The sequence below is a fragment of the Bos taurus genome, chromosome 6 (genome assembly GCF_002263795.3).
Source record: "Bos taurus isolate L1 Dominette 01449 registration number 42190680 breed Hereford chromosome 6, ARS-UCD2.0, whole genome shotgun sequence".
Lineage (NCBI taxonomy): Eukaryota > Metazoa > Chordata > Mammalia > Artiodactyla > Bovidae > Bos > Bos taurus.
Window position 1 is genome coordinate 79,793,537 of NC_037333.1, and position 23,859 is coordinate 79,817,395.

At 34.1% G+C, this 23,859-nt stretch overlaps 1 protein-coding gene across 1 annotated transcript in view; it reads right to left on the minus strand.

Moving 5' to 3' along the window:
• The window catches only part of TECRL (trans-2,3-enoyl-CoA reductase like), a 142,436-nt gene that overhangs the window by 5,816 nt on the left and 112,761 nt on the right, over positions 1-23,859 (minus strand). Inside the window, 2 exon segments of the mRNA NM_001080324.2 lie at positions 9,034-9,091; positions 20,361-20,404. Coding sequence (NP_001073793.1) covers positions 9,034-9,091; positions 20,361-20,404 — 102 coding nt within the window.

Below are 23,859 nucleotides of genomic sequence, written 5' to 3' on the forward strand. Positions count from 1 at the left end.
GTGGATTGCCATTTCCTTCTCCAGGAGATCTTCCCGACCTAAGATGGAACCTTGGTCTCCCGCATTGTAGGAGGCAAGATATAAAAGTGGATAAGGGGTTTCTGTTATTGGAACACTCTTATGGGATATAGGCATTCAGTTCAGTCGCTCAGTTGTGTCTGACTCTTTGCGACCCCATGGACTGCAGCACGCTTGACTTCCCTGTCCATCACCAACTTCTGGAGCCTACTCAAACTCATGTCCATTGAGTTGGTGATGCCATGCAACCATCTCATCCTCTGTTGTCCCCTTCTCCTCCCACAATCAATCTTTCCCAACATCAGGGTCTTTTCAAATGAGTCAGTTATTCACATCCGGTGGCCAAAGCATTGGAGTTTCAGCTTCCACGTCAGTCCTTCCAATGAATATTCAGGATTGATTTCCTTTAGGATGGACTGGTTGGATCTCCTTCGTGTCCAAGGCACTCTCAAGAGTCTTCTCCAACACCACAGTTAAAAAGCATCTATTCTTCAGTGCTCATTTTTCTTTATAGTCCAACTCTCACATCCATACATGACTACTGGAAAAAACATAGCTTTGACTAGACAAACCTTTGTTGGCAAAGTAATGTCTCTGCTTTTTAATATGCTGTCTAATTGGTCATAGCTTTTCTTCCAAGGATCTAATGTTCTGCTAAGCTAGTACAAACACATTAACATACACCTGAAGCATGAACAAAGCAACAGTCCTCAGTAAATGAGGGGAAAAAAGTGTTGTGATTTCACTGGCAAACAGAAAAAACGTGTTGCATTGCTTAGAAAAGTGAAGGTCCTTGGGTGGATAGTCTAAATAAGGCCAAAAGGGAAGTTCCATTTCCATGGGAGGGAAAAAATGTTCCCCATTTTTCGTATTCCCATAGTATTCCCCATGTTTCATTGGAAAACCTAGAGGACACACCATTTTCCAAAGCTATAAGAAAGGTGTTAGTGCAAGGGCATCACCATTACTAAGATCAAGGTTGGCTTTCTGACATCCCAGACTGAATTTAAGTGATGTCATCTTAGAATGGGATGACTTGTAGTAATTGGGATTAAAAGATTCTTCCCCATCTCCCAAATCGAATCCATTTCTATTTGTGGCACTTCTTATAAGCCAAAATGAATGGGAAGTTCAGAAGTTACTTGATCCACAGAAAGCAAGGCTGGTTGTAAGAACACAGTGTTCTGAAAGGTTAGAATTGATGGATACCACAAAATGAATGTCTTAATTTAGACAAAATAAATTGAGATGAATAATCCAGAGACATGAGGAAGCTAGTTCAATACAAAGTTCCCTATTTCTTTCCCAGGTTTTAGACTGAAAGGAGTTGCAAGACACTAAACTCATTGATGAAATAACAGTCTGGGACCTCAAGGAGAAAGACTGCAACGTGGAAACAACTGTAGATATATAAGCATTCTCATAATCATTCATTAAAATAACTTCACTAAATGATATACTGGCATCTGTTCATGGAACTGTGTACTAGTGAGAATAGACTATGCTACATTTTAAAGACTGCTACAAGCTCAACATTCAGAAAACTAAGATCATGGCATTCGGTCCTGTCACTTCATGGCAAATAGATGGGAAAACAGTGGAATCAGTGGCTGACTTTATTTTTCTGGGCTCCAAAATCACTGCAGATGGTGATTGTAGCCATGAAATTAAAAGATACTTACTCCTTGGAAGGAAAGTTATGACCAACCTAGATAGCATATTAAAAAGCATATTATAAAGTATACATTACTTTATAAACAAAGGTCTGTCTAGTCAAGGCTGTGCTTTTTCCAGTGGTCATGTATGGATGTGAGAGTTGGACTGTGAAGAAAGCTGAGTGCCAAAGAATTGATGCTTTTGAACTGTGGTGTTGGAGAAGACTCTTGAGAATCCCTTGGACTGAAAGAAGACCCAACTAGTCCATACTAAAGGAGATGAGCCCTGGGTGTTATTGGAAGGACTGATGTTGAAGCTGAAACTCCAGTACTTTGCCCACCAGATGCGAAGAGCTGACTCATTTGGAAAGACCCTGATAGATTGAGGGCAGGAGGAGAAGGGGATGAGAGGATGAGATGGTTGGATGGCATCATCGACTCAAGGGACATGAGTTTGGGTAAACTCCAGGAGTTGGTGATAGACAGGGAGGCCTGAAGTGCTGTGGTTCACAAGGTTGCAAAGAATCGAACATGACTGAGTGGCTGAACTGACAACCTGATGGCTCAATGGTTATATAATCTTCCTGCCATTGTAGGGGATATGGGTTTCATCTTTGGGTTGGAAAGATCCTCTAGAGAAGGAAATGGTAACCACTCCAGTATTTTTCCCTGGGGAATCCCATAGTCAGAGGGGTCTGGTGGGCTACAGTACATAGATTGCAAAGAATCAGACATGCCTTAGTGACTAAACAGCAACAATAATCATAGTCTACTTCATAGGGCTCATTTCTCAGGCAGTGAATGAATAAGTGGAATATATATAGTTTGTAGTTTGTATATCCACATTGTGCATTGATTTCTTGAGCTTTAGGGCAAGAGCTATGTCCATGGGGAAAACCAAGTGGACGTGTCTGCAATTGTACTCATTCTTTGGTAAATATAAACAATCTGCTTCCCAATGGGTGATTAGTGCTACACTGAAGATCCAAAGTATGCTTGGATGGTATTATTCATTATATCATCATTTAAGTCACTTTGCAAGCTCTGCAGAAGCCAGATGTATTTTGGAGAGTGACAGTGGAGTCCTGCAGACTTATATTATCCAACATTGCAATTGATGCACGCATGTTCAGTAGCTAAGTCATATTACTGCCAGGTTTTTTCTTGTTTTTGTTTTTGTTTTTTTTTTTCCCCTTGGTTCTTGTGTCCTTGTAGCAAAGAATTAGACTGACAGACTAGTTACAACTCAAGCAGGCAGGATTTATTAAGCAGGCAGTATTCACTGGAGGTTCTTGCCTCATCATAGCAAAGAATTGTAAGACACACTAGTTAGAGCTCAAACAGGCAATATTTGTTAAGAAGGAGGCATGCTGTACAATCTCAAGACAGGAGAGTGGACCAACTCCTGGAGGAGTGTTCTCGACTCCTTTTGGCTTCCCTTTTTATACTTTTTGTCTCTTCCACTTGGTGGTTCCTAGGGCTTGACTGGCTATTCCCCAAGCAAATTAGGGCTTTTACTGGGGACCAGTCAGGGAAGGGTGTTGGGGGCCAGAGTGAGGTACTCCGCCCATGACAAAGGTCATGAGGAAGGAGGCTCGACATATGCAAAGGCGGGATCGAACCTCAGGAGTCCCCCTGGAACTCCTCGAGCGTCTACCCCCATAACCAGAGCCTGCCTACTTTACTACTTTGTGCTCTTACCTACACCTCTGACTTTACGGGGGGCTGTCCCCCACCACCTCTTTCAGAGAAGGAGTTAACCTAGAGCTCCAGTCAATAAAAACTCTTGGGTGTGACAAGAGTGATTTAACCTACAAACTCCTCTGAAGGTTCTCTAGCCTGCCTGACAGGCTCGTCGGGACACATGTGATTGCTCACAGCCTCCCAACCAATCTTGAGAGGCACAAGATGCTTTAAACCCTCTAAAAACAGGTTCCTTAGAAAAGTTAGAAAACTATAAGTATAGTGGGCTAATTAGAAATTGTGTTGGTGAAGGGTTTTTCATTTGTTGAGCCAATGTTTGTTGCTAAGTCTCCATATCCCCTGCCCTTATACACATTAATGAATATATAGAATTAACCTTTGATATTAATCACGTTAGACCTTAGGCTAAGTAAATTCTTTCCTTAACTAAAACCCACTACACCCTCACCCTGTAGGAATGTAACTTTATTTGGGTGGCGTCTGTTTTGAGCATAATCAGCCCTGGAGAAATAAGTGTCCTGATTGACTGACCGCTGTCACAAGGAGAGGGTCGTAAATTGTCAGCAGGCCCCCCTGGCCAGAAGATGATGTAACACCCCTAAGACCTCTGTATACATTTGTGTGAAGCACCTGACTTTAATAAAAGTCAGGACTGCTGTCCCCACGTGACTTTTGTATAACATCTTAGTGTATAAAAACAGACTCTGGAAAATAAAGAATTGGGATCAGTTTCTCAAAATACTGGTCTCCCCATGTCGCTCTCTCTCTCACTCTGGCTGAGTCTCCATCTGGAGCGCGGAACCCACCATGCTTACTAATTATGCCTGGGCTTCTAAGATCCGACCGGGGAGGCCTCAGTGTCTCCTCTTCTTCGGGAGAACGGAAGGACGCCTGCGGCCTACGTAAGTGGTGCAAACTTCTTGTCTTGAAGTTTTATTGGTCTCCCGCGTAAACCAAGCTACTCAGCCTCTTTTCTCCACTGAATTTTCCTACTGAGCTATCCTTATTCTATTACTCTTTATATCTTTAATTAATATCTAATTGAAGCTATTGTATCCTGATCCTCGCCTACGCCGTCTCTCCTTCGAATACCCTGGATCAGCCGGGGCTGGTCCCCGGCAGAAGGGAAGGTAAATAGAGTGTTCAAGGCCAACCCGGGAAATAAGCCTGTTTGGGTGTGTTTTCAGGCCTGAGGTTCTCACTGTGGCTGTGGTTTTTCTTGGGCTTTTTCTCTTTCTTTCTTTGTCCATTTCATTTTTTTTTTTAATTTCTTTGTTACTTTCAAGGGCTTTTTAAACTGCTGCTTATTCTGAGTGCCATTTTGAACTCTTTTTTTCTACTCTAACTACCTAATACTACTAAGGTAGATTATTAACCCAGCCTTGGGTCTATGGATATAGACTGAATTTTTTAAAAATGTGTTTTTCCATCTCTATAACAAAGGGAGGTCAGAATAGTTTACTTTCCTTTAAAATGAGCAATAGCACAGAATTTCAGTTTTTGTTGTTGTTTTTTCTAGAATTATTACTCCCACCCTTTACCATAAAACAGTCCAAGAAGGCTCAGGCTGGGCATCTCATTGAAAATCACTGTATCAATAACATTATGCTATTCATACTGAATGAGTAAGTGGCTAGTATGTTGATGGCCTTTTTAAGACATTTGTGGTCCACAGAAAACATGGGGGTTGCTAATAAACACTACAAAGATTTAGGGACCAAATGATTGTGGGGCATCCTCTCCAAAACAGAGAAAATATAGTGCAGCGTGTACCTCCTACCATTAAGAAGGAAGCAAATTGTCTTACAGGGCTTTTCCAGTTTGGCAGGTAGCATGCATATTACACACCAAGGAAATCTTTGAACTGTATACCATGGAGCACAAAAGCTATGAAAATTTAGTAGGGTTCAAGGTAGAAAATTGCAGCTGTTTCAAGTTTTATTGTAAGCACTCCTGTCCTTGGACTTATAATCAGATAGATTCTACATATTAAACTTATCAGTGATGGAAAAAGTTAAGGTGTGGAACTTATGTATAACCTGCTGGTATATAATGATGTAAAAAGATGATATTTTGCCTCTAGCATTTGGACATCTCATGATATTCCCTCAACCCAAGAACAAGGGCCATACCCATGTCCTGATAAGATCCCTTCAGGTGAGTGTCCACATCATGCTATATATAATCCTTGAAATGTTAATTGTGCCAGTTGATGGTGGAGGGAATCTAGAAGTTTGTGAAGAAGAAAACTGGTGCAAATCAGTTGTTAGACGAAGGCCATGTGCAGCAGTGAAGGCTGTGTAATTTCCCACTAATGTCTCTCTTTTAAATTTCTACTGGTAGCAGAAAGCTTTTGAGTAGTATACCCTCTGAAAGGATGGCCTTGACAAAAGAAAGCTGCCTTATCCAAGATAATTTCCTCATTCTCAGGGAGCCCCAAATCCAATCTAAATCTTTTCTAGTCATTCCAGCTTAGGCTAATTCAGAATGATTGCCCTAGTTTCAGATAACCCAACAAAAATGGCTGAGACCATCCTCGAGATAGCTTCACAACTCAGTTTCCTACTTGGCATAAATTTGTCTCTCTCTCTCTCTCTCTCTCTCTCTCTTTTTTTCAGTACTTTGTAATAAGATTTTAAAGGCTTGTTCTATATGAAATTGTTATTTCCTGGGGAACACATTTTGTAGATCTTGCTTAAACAGTCAGTAAGAGATAGTCCCCATCCATTATTCATGCCTACAGCATATCTAAGATATAGAGATATTAGTATAAATTCCAATGAATGCATAAGTAGGGTAATAAAATCTGGAAGCAACAGAGACTCAATTAGACCTGACACAGGAACTGAGAGTTGGATAAAAATTTTATGTAAGGAAAAATAATGCAGTGTGTATGTGTGTAGATGTCTATATTTTATGATCAGAAGAGGTTTTACTCTCAGAAGAGGTCTGAGACTTGATATTATTGGAACACTAAATATAGAGAAAGGACATGCAATGACTTGAAAGTAATGAGTCCAGAGGTTCTCATCTTAGAAGACACTGCTTCCAAGAAAGGAGATAATACTTGAAGGCTTAGAGGGGAAAGAAATAAGGATACATTTCCAGGAATTGAGAAATTTAGAAAACAAAAGAGTATATGGAGAATCAAAAGACATAATGAAACATTTCATGTCCTCCAGAGCACACTTTATCCTTTAGAGACTTCACTTCATCACCACATCTGTGAAAACATTTGTTATTTCTGTTCAAGGACAATCCATACACTTACAATGAACAGAATTTGATCAATATTCACATAAAGCTTTTATTTGAATAAAATATAAAGCAAGAATTTTCCCCAAGTGATAAAATGAATCCTCTCCAAAACAAAAGAGAAAAATTTTAACATACAGAAGCATTTGCAGATAACAGAGAATGTAGCTGTGAGGAAATCCCAGAACTCAAAAAAGATATGTATATAACAGGAAGGAAAAAGAGTTGATTGTTTTCAAGAATTAAATTGTAGAAAAAAAAAAAGTAATATGAGTGCAACATATTTCAGTTTGCATAAGGGTGGAATGATCAATAGAATAGTGGATATTTAGTAGATGAACAAAAACAGTAAAAACAACAAAAAAAGAATGAACAAAAAGCTAAATATTGAAAGTGATAGAAATATAAAATAGAAGCAGATGTAACATGTTCACCCCACCATCTTCTCACCATCCACAATGTAAGAAATCAAATTTAAACTATAATGCAAGAATAATAATACAAGAAAACTTTCTAGAACTTAAACAAGACATGAGTCAACCAACTAAAAGACTACATCATGTCTCTGGGAAAACTGGGCTTCCTGGTGGCTCAGATGGTGCTGAATCTGCCTGCAATATGAGAGAAACAGGTTTTATCCCTGGGATGGGAAGATTCCTTTGGAGAAAGAAATAAATGGCTACCCCCTCCACTATTCTTTCCTGGAGAATTCCATGGACAAAGGAACCTTGTGGGCTACACTCCATGGGATCATACAGAGTCAGACATGATCTGGAATTATCAGCTCTAAGATACATCCTACGAAATTCAGTACAAAATTAATATACTTTAGTAATAATGAAAAGTGTTCTGAGTCTCAAGGCAAAAGACCAAGCCAATTAACCAAGAAGAGATTGCATTGGCTTCTGACTTGGCAAGAACAACATACAAAGCAAATTAAAGAGTGGAGTAAAGAAACACACACACAAGTCTTCCTTACATGAACTTTTTCAGAGTTTGAGAATGTGATGATTTAAAATTTTCAAATAATGACAGCATATTCCAGGTGAAGAATCTTGAGCAAGTCACCTTGTTAGAGCCTCAGAGTAAAGAATAAACTTTTTGATGGTCATAGGCTTGTTAATGTTGATATTTTTTATAAAATTGCATTGTGATCTGCTTCTATGCTTAAAAAAAAAAATCAGACCATCAAAAGTTTTTCATCTGGACTTCACATACGTCAAAAGAAAAACCAGTAGATCTATGTATTTGGGTCAAATGAAAATAGTATTTAACCTCTTTGTTAAATGTAGGCTTTACTTCGTACAAATGCAGACAACAAACCATAATAGTATTTGCATTATTATGTTAAATTTTTTTCTGCAAGAGAAAGTACAGATAGTTTCAAGTCATATTCAGTTGTTTTATATATCCAAATGTATAATTTGCTGTCATAAACTCAATCAAAAAGTTAGTTATTAAAATATGTGAATATTATAATAAAACAGTTATGTTATTATATATAGCTCATAGATAGTCTAATATAAATTTTCTTTGTAATTTTATGAGTTACGTGAAAAAATATTCTGGAACATATTTCATATATCTACTTCTCCAGCCTGCTAGAAACTTTCAAGAAAATGTTAGGAATTTCAGGTCAATGTTAAAACAAACTTGAAGACACAAACACACTTGCAATTATAATGAAAACATGAAACCCAATTTTGTTCATCACTGCTATTTGAAATCACAATTAAATTATGTACAATGTAAAATAAATCATTGTGCTATAATTGAGCCTGAATGAGAGTATTGATTTACCAAAAATACCTTTAAATTATATAGACACTCTGTGTGTTCAATCACTCAGTCATGTCCAACTGTTTATGACCCCCATGGACTGTAGCCCACCTGGTTTCTCTGTCCATGGAACTTTCTAGGCACTGTAAATATTTTCAAATCTTTTAGCAAAATACTAAATTCAGTGTTCTCTCAGGTATTGCTATTCGACTGCCACTAAATTTGTCAAAGAAGATTCACTTTTATTAAAAAAGCTTATGAATTTTTTTTCAATCATGTTGGATTGTAACAGTTATTGTGCAAACCAGATTAAGATTGAAAGTTAAGCTAAGAAATTTGGATAATCATCAATGGATTTCACACTTCTTTACATCTTAATCATGTTTTTTTTTAAATATGCTTAAAGAAAGTATGTGTGTGTATGTGAGTGTGTGCATGTGTACACGTACACTTCATTTTAGAGAAACCATAATTAGGAACTATAATTTAGTTCAAATATTTTGAAAAATTAGACATAATAAAACAAGAATTGGGAGCACAAACCTTAAATGTTTCCAACCATTGTTTTAAAAAATAATAATTAGCATAATTCACTCTGGAGAAGATTTAAAAAGTGACTAACCTGTGTGACTGGGATGAGACAACACTACATTGATGAAATGATTTCCAGCTTCACAAATCTGCAAAACATTTCAACATTTTGGTGTCATATACTTGGGTCTCTTTTAAAAATATATTTTTAAATATTCAAATATCCATTTAATATATTCTAAAGACCCAAAAGTATACTATAAGTGTAAGAAGAAGAGATATTGTATTATAACAGTGAAAGAAGCTGTTGTAGACATATATAGAATCAAAAGAATGAGTCACATTGAGGTAGAGATTTTGAAGAAATCCTCAACCCCATTAGATAGCTATGTTCAGATTGCCTTGTTAATCAGGTCCTGTTGATTATCTGTTCTTTATTTGATACAATGGGCATATTTTTACAGCACTAAACAGGTCTTATCACTGAAGATAGATTTGGCATAGGTTTATGTATTCCAAGTTTGCTAACACAGTAGCAACCCTTCCACTTCAAGGGTAGTAGTATGGTTCCCAGCTGGTCTCAGCTCAGTTTAGAAAACCTAGTATAAGCAATACTTCCCCACACAGGCACTTGTTGTCTGTCTGTCACCTGATCCTTTAGTCATGTACACTTCACTAGTTGTTCCTGTTTAGCACGCTACAGTGGAAACAGTGACAGTTTTTTTTTTTTTTTTTTTTTTTGGGCTCCAAAATCACTGCAGATGGTGATTGCAGCCATGAATTAAAAGACGCTTACTCCTTGGAAGGAAAGATATGACCAACCTAGATAGCATATTCAAAAGCAGAGATATTATTTTGCCAACAAAGGTCCGTCTAGTCAAGGCTATGGTTTTTCCAGTGGTCATGTTTGCATGTGAGAGTTGGACTGTAAAGAAAGCTGAGCACCAAAGAATTGTTGCTTTTGAACTGTGGTGTTGAAGAAGAGTCTTGAGAGTCCCTTGGACTGCAAAGAGATCCAACCAGTCCATCCTAAAGGATATCAGTCCTGGGTATTCATTGGAAAAACTGATGCTAAAGCTGAAATTCCAGTACTTTGGCCACCTCGTGCAAAGAGTTGACTCATTGGACAAGGCCCTGATGCTGGGAGGGATTGGGGGCAGGAGGAGAAGGGGACGGCAGAGGATGAGATGGCTGGATGGCATCACTGACTCGATGGACATGAGTTTGAGTGAATTCTGGGAGTTGGTGATGGACAGGGAGGCCTGGCATGCTGCGATTCATGGGGTCGCAAAGAGTCAGACATGACTGAGCGACTGAACTGAACTGAACTGAACTGATGACCTGCTAAGAAGTTTAACTGTTAATATCTCCTGGGTTAAAGATGTTTGAATTTGCAACATGTATCCTCTGAAGATAATCCCTTTGTCTGTCATATACATTTGACATAATTTAATGCAAAGTATGTAGTCAAGATATAAGTATTATGTTATTTATAGTAGGTTATGTTATCCAAAATTTTTGTTGTTTAGAGTATCCAACTTTTCATATTACTGTATCCCATAAATTGCACATTCTTTTAACTCAGTGGCTTTAATGCTAAAATCTTTTGCAATATATCTGATATTTTTTTCTTTTCAACAATTTCTGAATGCATTTCTTCACATATACTAATAGTCATATAGATTTTATTTTCTGGGTGACTTTAACATAACTGGCATATAATTCTACTCTGTAAATTTTAGGAAAGAAATAAATTGAAAGTGAAAACAAGACTCCATTTATCATCACCTAGAACTTTGTACAAAAAGTCATTTGGAATAATCAGCTTCAATAGATTAATTCTCATAGAAGAATAATATTAGCAAATATATCAAATGTATTAAAATATTTGAAGAGTTAGAATATCATGATTGTTAGCAATCATATTTGTGCATAAAATAATTGTAGAAAAGACTTCTAGTTTTTTATTTTACCACTAGAAAGACAAAGCTAAAAATTGAATTTTCAGATTATTATTTTATATTTGAAATGATTTACACATTAATGTGATTAAGCTTGTAGGCTTTATGCTAGATGGACCTGTGTTTGAAACCTGAGTCCTTTGTTTTTCATTGTTGGAGATTAAATGATTTAGATTTATTCTGCATTGATTGCACTTCTCTAAGTTTCTGGGTCACATAGTTTCAGCATTACAAAACATGTAATTACCAAATTTAATGTTATATTTGTCTAAGTTTTAGGTAGACTACTACTAGAGCAGCCTTGTAGCACAAGGCCATAACTTGTATTTGTGTATCTTTAATCCACCACCACCATGATCACCCCCAAATATATAATATACTAACATAAGAAATATGAGAGAAGAGAATTTTAAAACTGGTAAATACACCGATTTTTTTATTTTGCTATCTACTAATTAAATATTTTTCTATATATATATATTGTATGGGAAAAATCAACTCTATATGTTTAAAGATGCTTACTTTACCATTAATTCAGCAACTCTATTGGAATTTAAAGAACAGTTGTAATATTCGTAGTTTTTACCTTAAGCACTGGTTTTCAAAGTCTAGGCAATGAATCACTCCAATATATACAGGTATCAATGCTAATAGATTGAAATAAAAGTATTTGATTTAATTTCTTCTTGGGTCAGTGATAAGATTAGGAAATTCAGTAAGTGCTATAAAACTCAGTATATAGTTTTATCACTGATTAAAATTTCAGGGCACATTAACTTTGAAACATTGGAATATTTCTCAGCATGATTCACATATTTCTCCTGAGTTGATTCTTCCCTAAATTAAATATCTTCATTTGGCGTATTATATGTTAACACAACAATTTCATAAATATTAGAGCTTGTGGGAGTTGCTAATAGTAGATTTTATTTAACACTCCTTAAATTGCAAATTATTGTTGATAATAAAATATGTGAATACTATCTACTTTGAGCCATTTATGGTTCCTAAGTAGCACATATTATGAAGGAAGTTATAGACAATCATAAATAGTAAGGAAAAACTGTTCAAATATATTTACATAAGTTATACCCAAATATTATATACAAAAGAAACATGATTTTCTTCACTATAGTAATATAAAAAACAAATATGAAAATATTTGTTGGGTTGCTCATATACAAATTGATAGTTTGCAACAATTTTACTTTTTTTTCAAAAAGTTTAATATAACTAAAAATAAGTTTATATATTTTCAACAACTTACAGAAAGAGAGATAAGCAACTCACAGATATTACCAGAATTACTGTAGTTGTGAAGAGCAAGCTGGCCTAGATTTTAAAATTGTACAACAGTCTGAATATACTTAATACTACTGAATGGTACTCTAAAAATAGTTAAGATAGTAAATCTTAAGCAATTGTTTTTACCACAATTAAAAGAAGACACTAGATAGAGTGTTCTAAGTGAGAAAGAACATTATAATGATAAATAATAAAAATTCAAAGACTTATCTCTGAATGCTTATGGGTGGCTTAAATTTAAAAATATTCACGTGTGCTTTATTTTATATAAATTTATTGACTACTTGTTGCTCACACTAGCATTCATTTAAAAAATAGCATGGTGTTGAATGATTTAATAGTTCAAACTCTTCTTCAGAATTATCATTAGGTGGATAAATATTAAAAATGAAATTTCAAGCTAATAGAATAGAAAAAATCTATTTTTACATAGAAAAATCATCTTTAAAAAATGTTTTCATTCAAAACATTTTTAATGAAAACATTTTTACTTTCTTCAGCATCCTTTGTACTCTCAGTTCACTGAGATTTCCATTTTATTTTTAATCAGCACAGTAAAACATTTAACAATGTACAGTATGGGGAATGTTAAATTTTAATAAAACACGAAGAACCTTGGTTAATATATTAGAAGTGACATATTATGCATTATATTGTACTCCATAGAGTTTTCTGAAAATGCAGGTGTGTGTGTGCTTGGTTAGTCATGACTGATTCTTTGCGACTCCATATACTGTAGCCCACAAGGCTCCTCTGTCCATGGTATTTTCCAGGCAAAAATACTGGAGTGGGTTGCTTTTCTCTACTCCAGGGGATATTCCTAATGACCCAGGGATGATGGAAGTTACATCAGCTGTCTTGGCAGAAGGATTGTTTACCACTGAGTCACCTGGGAAGCCCAAACAGGACTATCCAAATTAAATCCCATTGTTTCCAGGCTGAAAGATGTGATTGATTCAGAATATACAACATTTCATCCTTAGGATTCTTATTGTTTACTACTAGGTGAAGTATCCCCTTGACTTTATCTGCAGTTTCACTCTCTGTGGTTTCAGTTACCCACAGTCAACTGTGGTCCAAAAGTATTAAAAAGAAAATTCCAAAATTTAAAAATTCATAGATTTGATGTTGTCGACCATTCTGAGTAGCATGATGAAATCTCAGGTCATTCTACTCTGTTTGGACATTCTCTTAGTGTGCTTAATTTATAAATTAAAGTTTGCCATAGGTATGTTGAGAAAAAATACATGGTATGTATAGGGTTCTATATCATGATATGTGATGTTCTATATCATCTATATCTCTGATATATGAGATCTTAGACATTCAACGAGGGCCTTGGAATGTGTAACCTATAGATAAGGGGAGACGACTATATTGTTCCTCAGCATGTTGGCATTGTGGCAAATATGCCAGTGGTCAATGAGCAAAAGGGTCGAGGGAGATCAACTTTCTGGGATATATAGTTTATATATTATTCTCCTAACAAGCTTCATCATGTTAAGCATTCTCAGCTTTAAATAGTGAAAGTGACGTATCCACAGGAAAAAAAAAGAAAACCCCATAATACAGAATTTATTGCCATCAGCTAGTCAGGCTGTCACATTGTGAAAGTAAAATCCTTTTAGTTTCCACAGTAAAAACAAGCAGTCTTTATTTTATGACTGCATAATATTTTTATAGGATAAATATAATCTATCTTATTTCTGCATTCATGTTATCCCTACAGTTTTATATGTATTATTAATTATTGGCAACTCTAATATCTTATAACTATCAAGCAATTTGATAGTCATTTTACTAATTGATTTGAAACACAGAATCGGCTAAAATGTTTCTATCACTTATAAGCTTGAGCTTCAGATGTTTTTATTTTGTCTATTTATAATGATGATAATAAAATAATTATAATTTTGCTATGTTTATTTTTCCTTAATATATATTTCAAGAATAAAGAAAATTCAGGATAAATAAATAATTAGAAAAAGTTTCACCTACAAAATATATCAATGCTTCTGATCTTGGGAATTTAGTTTCCTATTTTTTTTTCCTTTTTGAAGTGTTCATTTCTACTTTAAGGGATAAGACATATCACATACATTGTAAAACTGATGACTATAAGCTAATATTATACTGTTTCAGCAATCATGAAGTCTTTTAACTTATGATAATTTATGTTACTGTGATCATAAAATTATAGAACTTTATTCTAATTACTAATCTCTACTCGTTTATTATGAAACTGACTTATATATTAGTCCATTCATAAAAAAGGATAATATGCATATATTTCAGAGGAAATGTATTTGATATATTAATAATTAAAATATTTATATATATATAGTTGAAAATTATGAATGCCAACCTATAATGTTTTCATTGAGTTAATTTTTTAAAGCAATGTAAAATACACAGCAAAGTTGAGGAGAAGTTACAGAGATTTCTCATACATCCCCTCCCCCTGTATATGCATAATCTCCTTCTTTAGCAACACCTCCCAGCAGAGTGGTACATATGTTGTATTTGATGAACCTGCATTGATACATCATTATTACCCAGTGTGCACAGTTTACATTACAGTTTGCTTGGTGTTGTACATTCTGTGGATTTGGACAAATGTATGACATCTATAATTCTCATAACATATAAAGTATTGTCACTTTACTCTGTACTTTATCCCTCTTGTTCATCTCTCTCTCTCCCACTCCTGGAAACCACTGACATTTTTTTTAAACTATTACTACAGTTTTGCCTATTCCAGAATGTCATAGAGTTAGAATTACATGATATATATGAGCTTTTCAGATTGGTTTAAATATACCTTTAAGATTTAAATATACCATTAAGTTTTTCATGGATTGATAGCTCATTTCCTTTTAACATTGAATGCTATTTCATTGTCTGGATGTACCACAGTTTATTTATCCATTCACCTATTGAAGGCTAACCATTACTGCTTCCAAAATTTGTGAGCTGTCAATAAATCTGCTTTAAACAGCCCAGTGCAAGGTTTGCATAGAGATATGTTTTCAACTCCTCTGGAGAATACTAAGAAGCATGATTTCTGGATCACATGGTAAAAATAAATTTAGTTTTGTAAGAAATACCAGTCGTTTTTAAATGGCTTTACTGTCCTCATCAGCAGAAATGATAGTTCCTGTTGTTCCACATCCTCTCCAGCATTTGATATAATTAATGTTCTGCTGCTGCTGCTGAGTCACTTCAGTCGTGTCCGACTCTGTGCGACCCCATAGAAGGCAGCCCACCAGGCTTCCCCATCCCTGGGATTCTCTGGGCAAGAACAATGGAGTGGGTTGCCATTTCCTTCTCCAATGCATGAAAATGAAAAGTGAAAGTGAAGTCGCCCAGTCGTGTCCGACCTCAGCGACCCCATGGACTGCAGCCTTCCAGGCTCCTCTGTCCATAGGATTATCCAGGCAAGAGTACTGGAATGGGGTGCCATTGCCTTCTCCAATTAATGTTCTGGATTCAGGCTATTCTAATAGGAATATTAGGACCTCCCTGGTGACTTAGACGGTAAAGCGTCTGTCTACAATGTGGGGAACCCGGGTTGGATCCCTGGGTTGGGAAGATCCCCTGAAGAAGGAAATGGCAATCCACTCCAGTACTATTGCCTGGAAAATCGCATGGACAAAGGAGCCTGGTAGGCTACAGTCTGTGGCGTTGCAAAGAGTCAGACACAACTGAGGGACTTCACTTTATTTCAATAGGAATATTATGATATCTTATTTTTTTAATTTGCATTTCCTTGATGAAAATGATGTGGAGCATCTTTTCATATGCTTATTTGTCATTGCTATGTCTTCTTAAATGAAGTGTTGATTAAAGTCTTGGTCCATTTTTCACTCAAGTCGTTTTGTCTTTTGTTAAGTTTTAAGAGGATTTAAAAAAAAATACTTTGGATAACCACCTTTCATCAGATGTGCCTTTGCAAATCTTTTTTCTAGTCTATGCTTGCTATCTTATTCTCTTGATATTGTCTTTGCAAATCAGTTTTATATTTTAATAAGTTAGTTTATCAGTTATTTTTTTCATGGACTGTGTTTTGTTTAGTTTAGTGTTTCATTGTCAAGTCTGTGATCCATTTTGAGTCAATTTTGTGATAAGTGTAAGTTCCAGGTCTAGATTTTTTTTTTTTTTTTTTTACCATGTGTATATCTAGTCATTTCAGCACCACTTATGACTATCCTGGCTCCATTGTATTGTTTTGGCTGTAACAAATATACTTTACTTCTGAAAATGAAAAACTAAAGGGTTTTAAATAAAATATAAAACATCATACTTATATTATTGTATGATAAAATGATACATTTGCTAGTTATTTTATTAATTTTTCCATGAATCTAGTATTTTATTCTATAAAAATGCCTATGACAGATGATATTTTAAGTCAGTAAATTGTAACTCAAAGTCTGATTTTGGAATTGATTTAATGTTTAAAAATAGGATATCTTTATTTCTCTGACACATCTCATTACCACAATTTTGGGGATATCTCGATTTTTTTAATCCATAGAGCTTTTATGAAATACTGTGTAACATAATAGTATTACATATACAATAAGAATATAATGTAAGAATAGCACAATAAAGTAAAATTTTAAAAATGAATATATTTTACACATAGTAACTATGTAGTTCATTATTGTCAAAAAACTAGTGATGATTATTTTGAGGACTTTTTTTACATTAGCTTTGATATTATATATTAATATATGTATATAATTTATAATTATATATTTTTATAGTTATATTTCAAATGACAATTTTATGGTTATAGTAACAGCTGATTTTAATTTAAATCATTATTTTGCTTCGGTATAAGTCAGTTTTAGGTGAAAAAATAAGGATAATTATAATAAACTATGATAAAACAGCAAAATATAATATCTGTATTAATTTATATAATCAACTTCTTAAACTAGTTTTTTTAAAGCAAGTTATTTAGGAAACAGCAAGTTCAGCCTGATTTAGGTACAAAACTTGATTCCTTTTTATGTTATTGTTTATATCAGATATATCAGGGACTTTGAGAAGAAACTAAAATGATAAGAAAACATAGTCATAGATTTTAAATCTCCAATAAAGAGTAAATGTAAATTTTTTTATTGATGTCTCCGAATAGTTGGAAAAGTATCAGAAAAAAAATCATCATGTCCAAGTCTGAGCAAAGTGATGAACATATTTAAGTTCGGTACATTCTTTTTCCTCTCACATTTATCTTATCCACGAATACTAAATACAAGCACTTTCCTAGCCTTTCTGTGGTTTCCACAGCAGGGTCCTGATCTCCCCCACCTTTATTGAAACCTATCATATATCATTCCCAGAATCTTCCCCCCTAATCAGAAATTACTGTTATATACACAATGCTTTTTTTTTCAGCTTGATGTTATAAGAACAGCTATAACTTCTTGATAAGAGCCCAATTTATTGCTTTTCCAAGAGTATTTGCATTCTAATAATGAGAAAAAAAAAGCTCAACCTAAATGAGTGAATAACTAATGGTGACAATGAAGACACAGAAGTAAAACCAGGGAGAAAAGTTATTTCCATCACTCAAATATGAATTTTTCTCAAATTTTAGTTTTCAAATTTAAATTTTATTTATTATTAATTTATTTAATAATTTTATTCAAAATTATTTTTTCAAAATTTAATTTTCACTCAAAATGTAAATTTCACCACTTAAAATGTAAATAATAGGCTATATGAACTATCAAGTTTGATACATGGGTCAGGAAGATCCTCTGGAGGAGGAGGGCATGGAACTACACTCCAGTCTTCTCGGCTGGAAAATCGCATGGACAGAGGAGCCTATTGGGCAGTAGTCCATAGGATCACAAATTGTTGAACACAACTGAAGTGACTTAGCACACATGCATATGAACCATAGGCTGTTATGCTCTTAATGATATAGTGCGTGTGTCCTCAGACACTCAGTCATGTCCAACTCTGATATGGTAGGAACCTTCAGTTTTAGGTGATTATATACAAACTTAATAAACACATTAGTTGTTATATTCTGTTTTAGAATCAGTTTCCTAAAATTTATATCTTACTATCCTATTTTATTTGTAAAAGTTAAATGTATCTTACCTACATTAAGAAGTACTAGGACTAGTGAACCTTTTATTTCGTTTTTTGTTGTTGTTGTTTTGTTTTTTGTACTTTGCCACTATAATTTATTACAAGATATTGACTATTGTATATTATAGCTTGGCTTCCCTGGTGGCTCAGATGATAAAGTGTCTACCTGCAATGTGGGAGACCCAGGTCTGATCCCTGGGTTGGGAAGATCCCCTGGAGAAGGAAATGGTAACCCACTCCAATACTCTTGTTTGGAAAATCCATGGATGGAAGAGCCTGGTAGGCTATAGTTCATGTGTCACAAAAAGTCGGACACAACTGAACAACATCACTTCACTTATTGACTATTGTCCCTGTGCTATACAGTAGGCCCATGTAGTTCATACACAATTGCTTGCATCTGCAATCCCAAACTCCTAATTTATGTCTTCCCCAACATCACTCTCCCCTTTTGTAACCATAAGTTTGTTTTCTATGCCTGTGAGTCTGTTTCTGCTTTTTATTATATTTTATATTCAACATATATGACATAATACAATATTTGTCTTTCTCTAACCTACTCCACTCAGTGTGATAATCTCTATGTCCATCCATGTTGCTGCACATGGCATTGTTTAATTCTTTCTTATGACAGAATAGTATCCCATAAATATATATTTGTATATACTATATGTTCTTTATTCATTCATCTGTCAATAGACACTTAGATTGCTTCATGTCTTAGCTATTGTAAATAGTGCTAGTATGAATATTGGGATGCACGTATCTTTTTGAATTAGAGTTTTCTCCAGATGTATCCCCAGGCATGCAATTGTTGAAACAAATGATAACTCTAGATTCAGTTCTTTAGGGAAACCTCCATACTGTTTTCCATAGTGGCTGCACCAATTTACATTCCCACTAGCAGTGTCGGATGGTTCCTTTTTCTATTGAGGAATATTTTAAACAAGTGTCATACTAGGTGCTAAAAAGACAGTGGCACAACCTGCCCCTCTCACAGCCAGCATGGTACTGTATATTCTTAACTAAATTATCAATTCTATGTATATACACATACACACATACATATATATATATGTGTGTGTGTGTGTGTGTGTGTATTCATAGATCAATTCAGTCACTCAGTCGTGTCTGACTCTTTTCGACCCCATGGACTGCAGCATGCTAGCTTTCTGGTCCATCACCAACTCCTGGAGCTTATTCATACTCATGTCCATCGAGTTGGTATACACACATACAGAGGTTCATAAGAGAGCTTTTTACAAAGGTAAATGTTCAAATTGTGCCTGTATGAAATGGTGGGGTATAAGTTGTTCAGTACAAACTTCACAAAGGATCTTGTCATATATGTGAATCATGTGAGTTTATCAGTGTATTAGGGACAGGAACAGAGTGAGTTAATCTATCATGGGCAAGAATGAGGGAAAACATGAATGAAGAATAAAAACATGGAATTAATATATGACATGCAGAACTAAATATGTTCCTAATACAGTAATTAATGCACTTCAGAAATTATGAAGAATCCTTTGTAATCAGATTTATGCATATCAGATTCAGGTAATGCATATGTGAAGTTAAATAGAATGATCTAAAGACCTGGACTGAGGATAATTAGTAAAAAGACCTGTTTCATTCACAAAAATAGATTTTATTTTCATTCTGAATTACTTAACAATTAAGCCAAAGTATTTTGATTGATCATCAGGTAGACCTGTAAAACTTTTTGCGCTTAGCAGTTTGTAAGTTGGTAAATGTGAATACAACAGGAAGAATTACTGAGTTTAATTTTTTCCCATATTTTATTGTATTTCAAATAATTCTAATCATCCTTTAAGATGAGTAGAACATTTGGAATAAAAGATTTAGAGACTAATGACTTGATTATGGGAAGCTATTTATTTCATTTAATACCATTATGTATATATATATAAAAATAAATCATATTTTCTATATGACAAATTCTCAAATGCTGTCTATTTGAATTCATAATAATGCCATGATTAGAGCATGAATAGCAAATAATATAAATAATACATACCAAAAAATTGATAGCAGATATTGCGACTTGCCTGTATCCAAATGCTAGAAAACAGAAAAAGATAAACAACATTCATTTTTTGGATTTACATACTGTAGACATAATTCAGGCAAGGTTTATTGGCTATCACTACCCTCTAAATTGAAAGCACTGTGTGATATGTAATTGAGCTTTTGGAATGATACTTTTGCAATCTGCAGAGATGGTAATATTCTTGCTTTCTACATACACTTTTCTGCTAGTGACCTAATGATATTTAGAATATAAATGTAGTCTATTCATAATTTTTATTATTAAACATTTTAAAAGCAGGTTTGATCTATCCTGTTTATCACTAATTTTTAATGAATTAATTCAGTTTTATTTTTGGCTGCATTGAGTCCTCTTTCCTGTACACAGGCTTCTCTCTAGCTGTGGTGTGGGGACTTCTTGTGGTGGCTTCTCTTGTTGCAGAGCACAGGCTCTAGACACAGTGGTCTCAGCAGTGGTGGCTTCAGGGCTCTAGAGCACAGGATCAGTCATTGTGATGCACAGGTTTTGTTGCTTTGCACCATGTGGGATCTTCTCAGACCAGAGATCGACCAGTGTCCCCTGCATTGCAAGATGGATTCTTAACCACTAGACCCCTTGGAAGCCACGTTTTTGTCAGTGTAAGTTTGTCAGTGTAAAAGCACATTAGTATGACCTAGTGTGTAAATGAAATCAATATCTCTTTTTAATGTTCAACAATAAGAAAAATGCTAATAATCATAATTTTTCATGTCAATGTATGGCAAAAACCACTACAATATTATAAAGTAATTAGCCTCCAATTAAAATAAATTAAATTAAAAAATAATACTTTTTATTTTTGCATTGATGTTTTGCAACATACAGTATTTTAAGAGTTTTGAATATTTTCAACATGAAAACAAATACATGGAGCAAGTGCTATTTTTCTCATCATTTGGTAAACTATATATACATATATATATTCTTTACATAATTTGTCAAATCTTGAAGAGTAATGGACAAAATGGAATTTGAAGCAGAGTTCTAAATTCACCTTGTTTATAGTAGAGAAGTTTGAATATAGAAAATAATGAAAATGAAGTTTTCTAATAAGCTCATTATCTATATTAATAGTTGCATTTCTTCTAGTTTTATTTATTGGGCTGGCCAAAAAAAATCCATTCATGTTTTCCTGTAACATCTTATGGAAAAATTGGAAACTACTTTTTAGGCAACCCAATAAATTGTGTTTATTTTTGTAAACACATCTACAAATTACACATTAGTGTAATTACTCATTTTGAATCCTGGATTTTTTAACATAAGAATATATTTAAAGTATTTTCTGATATTATAAACATTCATTGTCAAAGGTATGATAGAAATTGCATCATATTGTATAATATAGTTCATAAAATTTAATGTGAATATTATATATTTATTAATGTAATTATATTAAATATATTCTAAATATTACATAGGAGGATCTATGCAATATTTAATTTAAGAGCTAAAAGGAGGGATTTGTTGTAATCAGGAAGATCAGGGAGGACTTTGAATACATAACTGAACTTTTATCTAAAAAGTGAATAGATGTTAACACATGGAAGAGAGGGGTTCAGAACCATCATGCATCAAGACTGTGAAGATATGCTTTGTTTTTATTGTTTTGTTTTGTTTTCATTTTTAGTAAGAATAAATAATGACATGATAAAAAGGTATTGGACCAAAGAGTGTAATTTTAAAGTATTTTATATTTATTTCCCCAAATAAGTTGTAGATAAGATAATTTGAAACAAGCTTTCTAGAAAAAACATTAGATACCATTAAAATTGTCTATAATGTTTTTATAATTTGTATAATATTTCACATATAGATCGACAAAATGTAGGTCATTTTTTCTTTAGTGCTTTTGAGACTAAACATTTTTATATATTAAGCTTCCTGTACATATGCATTCTGGTTAGTAGTTAATAGAATGTTCTTGCCACTGGGCAGTTCAATTATGATAATATATTTTTCTTATTTATTTCAAGTATTGTTCAAGGATGTAAAATGATCTTCCTAATGGTATATGTGTTGGAAATACATACCAACAGATTGCTTTTCATTTGTTAATGTGTGTAAATGTGTAGATGCTATTTATTTTATGCAGTCAAATCTATTGATAATAAGGCTATAAAAATGTGGAACTATTTGTATAGAGAATGCAGAAAGAAGTGAAAAAAATAATTGATACAATGGACAAGGAACAATTATTTAAATTATAAAAACATAAAAATAACAGAAAATTTTAATAATCATGTATGTAGTAAATAAAAAAATATCCCGAATTAAACACTTGAGTATGTATTGAGTTGGTCAAAAAGTTCCTTCACATTTTTAAGTTAAAAATAAAAGACACGTTTTTCATTTTCACCAAGAACTTTATTGAACATTGAATTCACCATTTTGTTTCACTACCTTCTGCTATTTTTCAAGAAACTTCATAATCCCATCTTCTCAAATCTTTTTGTTTTCTTGAGCAAAGAACTATCACAGGTGCCTTTTACAGCCTTACAGGGAATAGAATTTTTTCCCTTAAGAGAATTCTGTAAAGATCAAAATAAATGGACACCCAGAGTTGCAACCTCTGGTGAATACTGCAGATGTAAAGTTTTAACAGTTTTCACCTAGTCATCAAAGAAACACGCAGTCTTATGTTATCCTGATGGAAAATTACACAGTTTCTACTGACTAATTCCAGACACTTTTCGTCAAGTGCTGCTTTCAATTGGTCTAATTGGGAGGAATACTTTTTAGAATTAATCATTTGATTTTTCAGAAGGAGTTCATAATAGAACCTTTCAATCCCACGATATACACGGCATCACATCCTTTGGATGAAGACTGATCTTCGGTGTGGTTGGTGGTGGTTCCTTTCACTTGCCACATTGTCACTTCTGTACTACATGATTGCAGAGTATCCAGATTTCATTGCTTGTCACAATATGTTTTAAAAAATGGAATGTTTCTCTATATGTTTAAATAAAGAATCACATGTGGAAATGTAGTCAAGAGATTTTTTTCCCCTTAACTTATATAGAATACAAACACCAAAACGATTAACATTAACCAAGTTGGTGCAAATGATTTTCAGCACTTTATTTGAATAAATTGAATGTATCAGCTATCTCCCATTGATTTTTTCAGTTAGTGTCTCAATTTGATGACTATCAACTGCAACTGGTCTACCCAACCATGGTGCATCGTCCAGTAAGAAATCTTCAGTACAAAACTTTGCAAACCACCTTTGACACATTTGATCAGTCACAGTACCTTCTATATACATGGTGTAAATCAATTTTTGTGTTTCAGTTATATTTTTACCTTTCTTGAAATGATAACACAAAAGGTGCCAAAAATTTTGCATTTTATGTTCCATCTTCAATATTAAAAGGCTACATAAAAATTCACCAATTTCTATACGTAATTTTTTTTAAAAACTGCACACTGTAATGACAGCTGT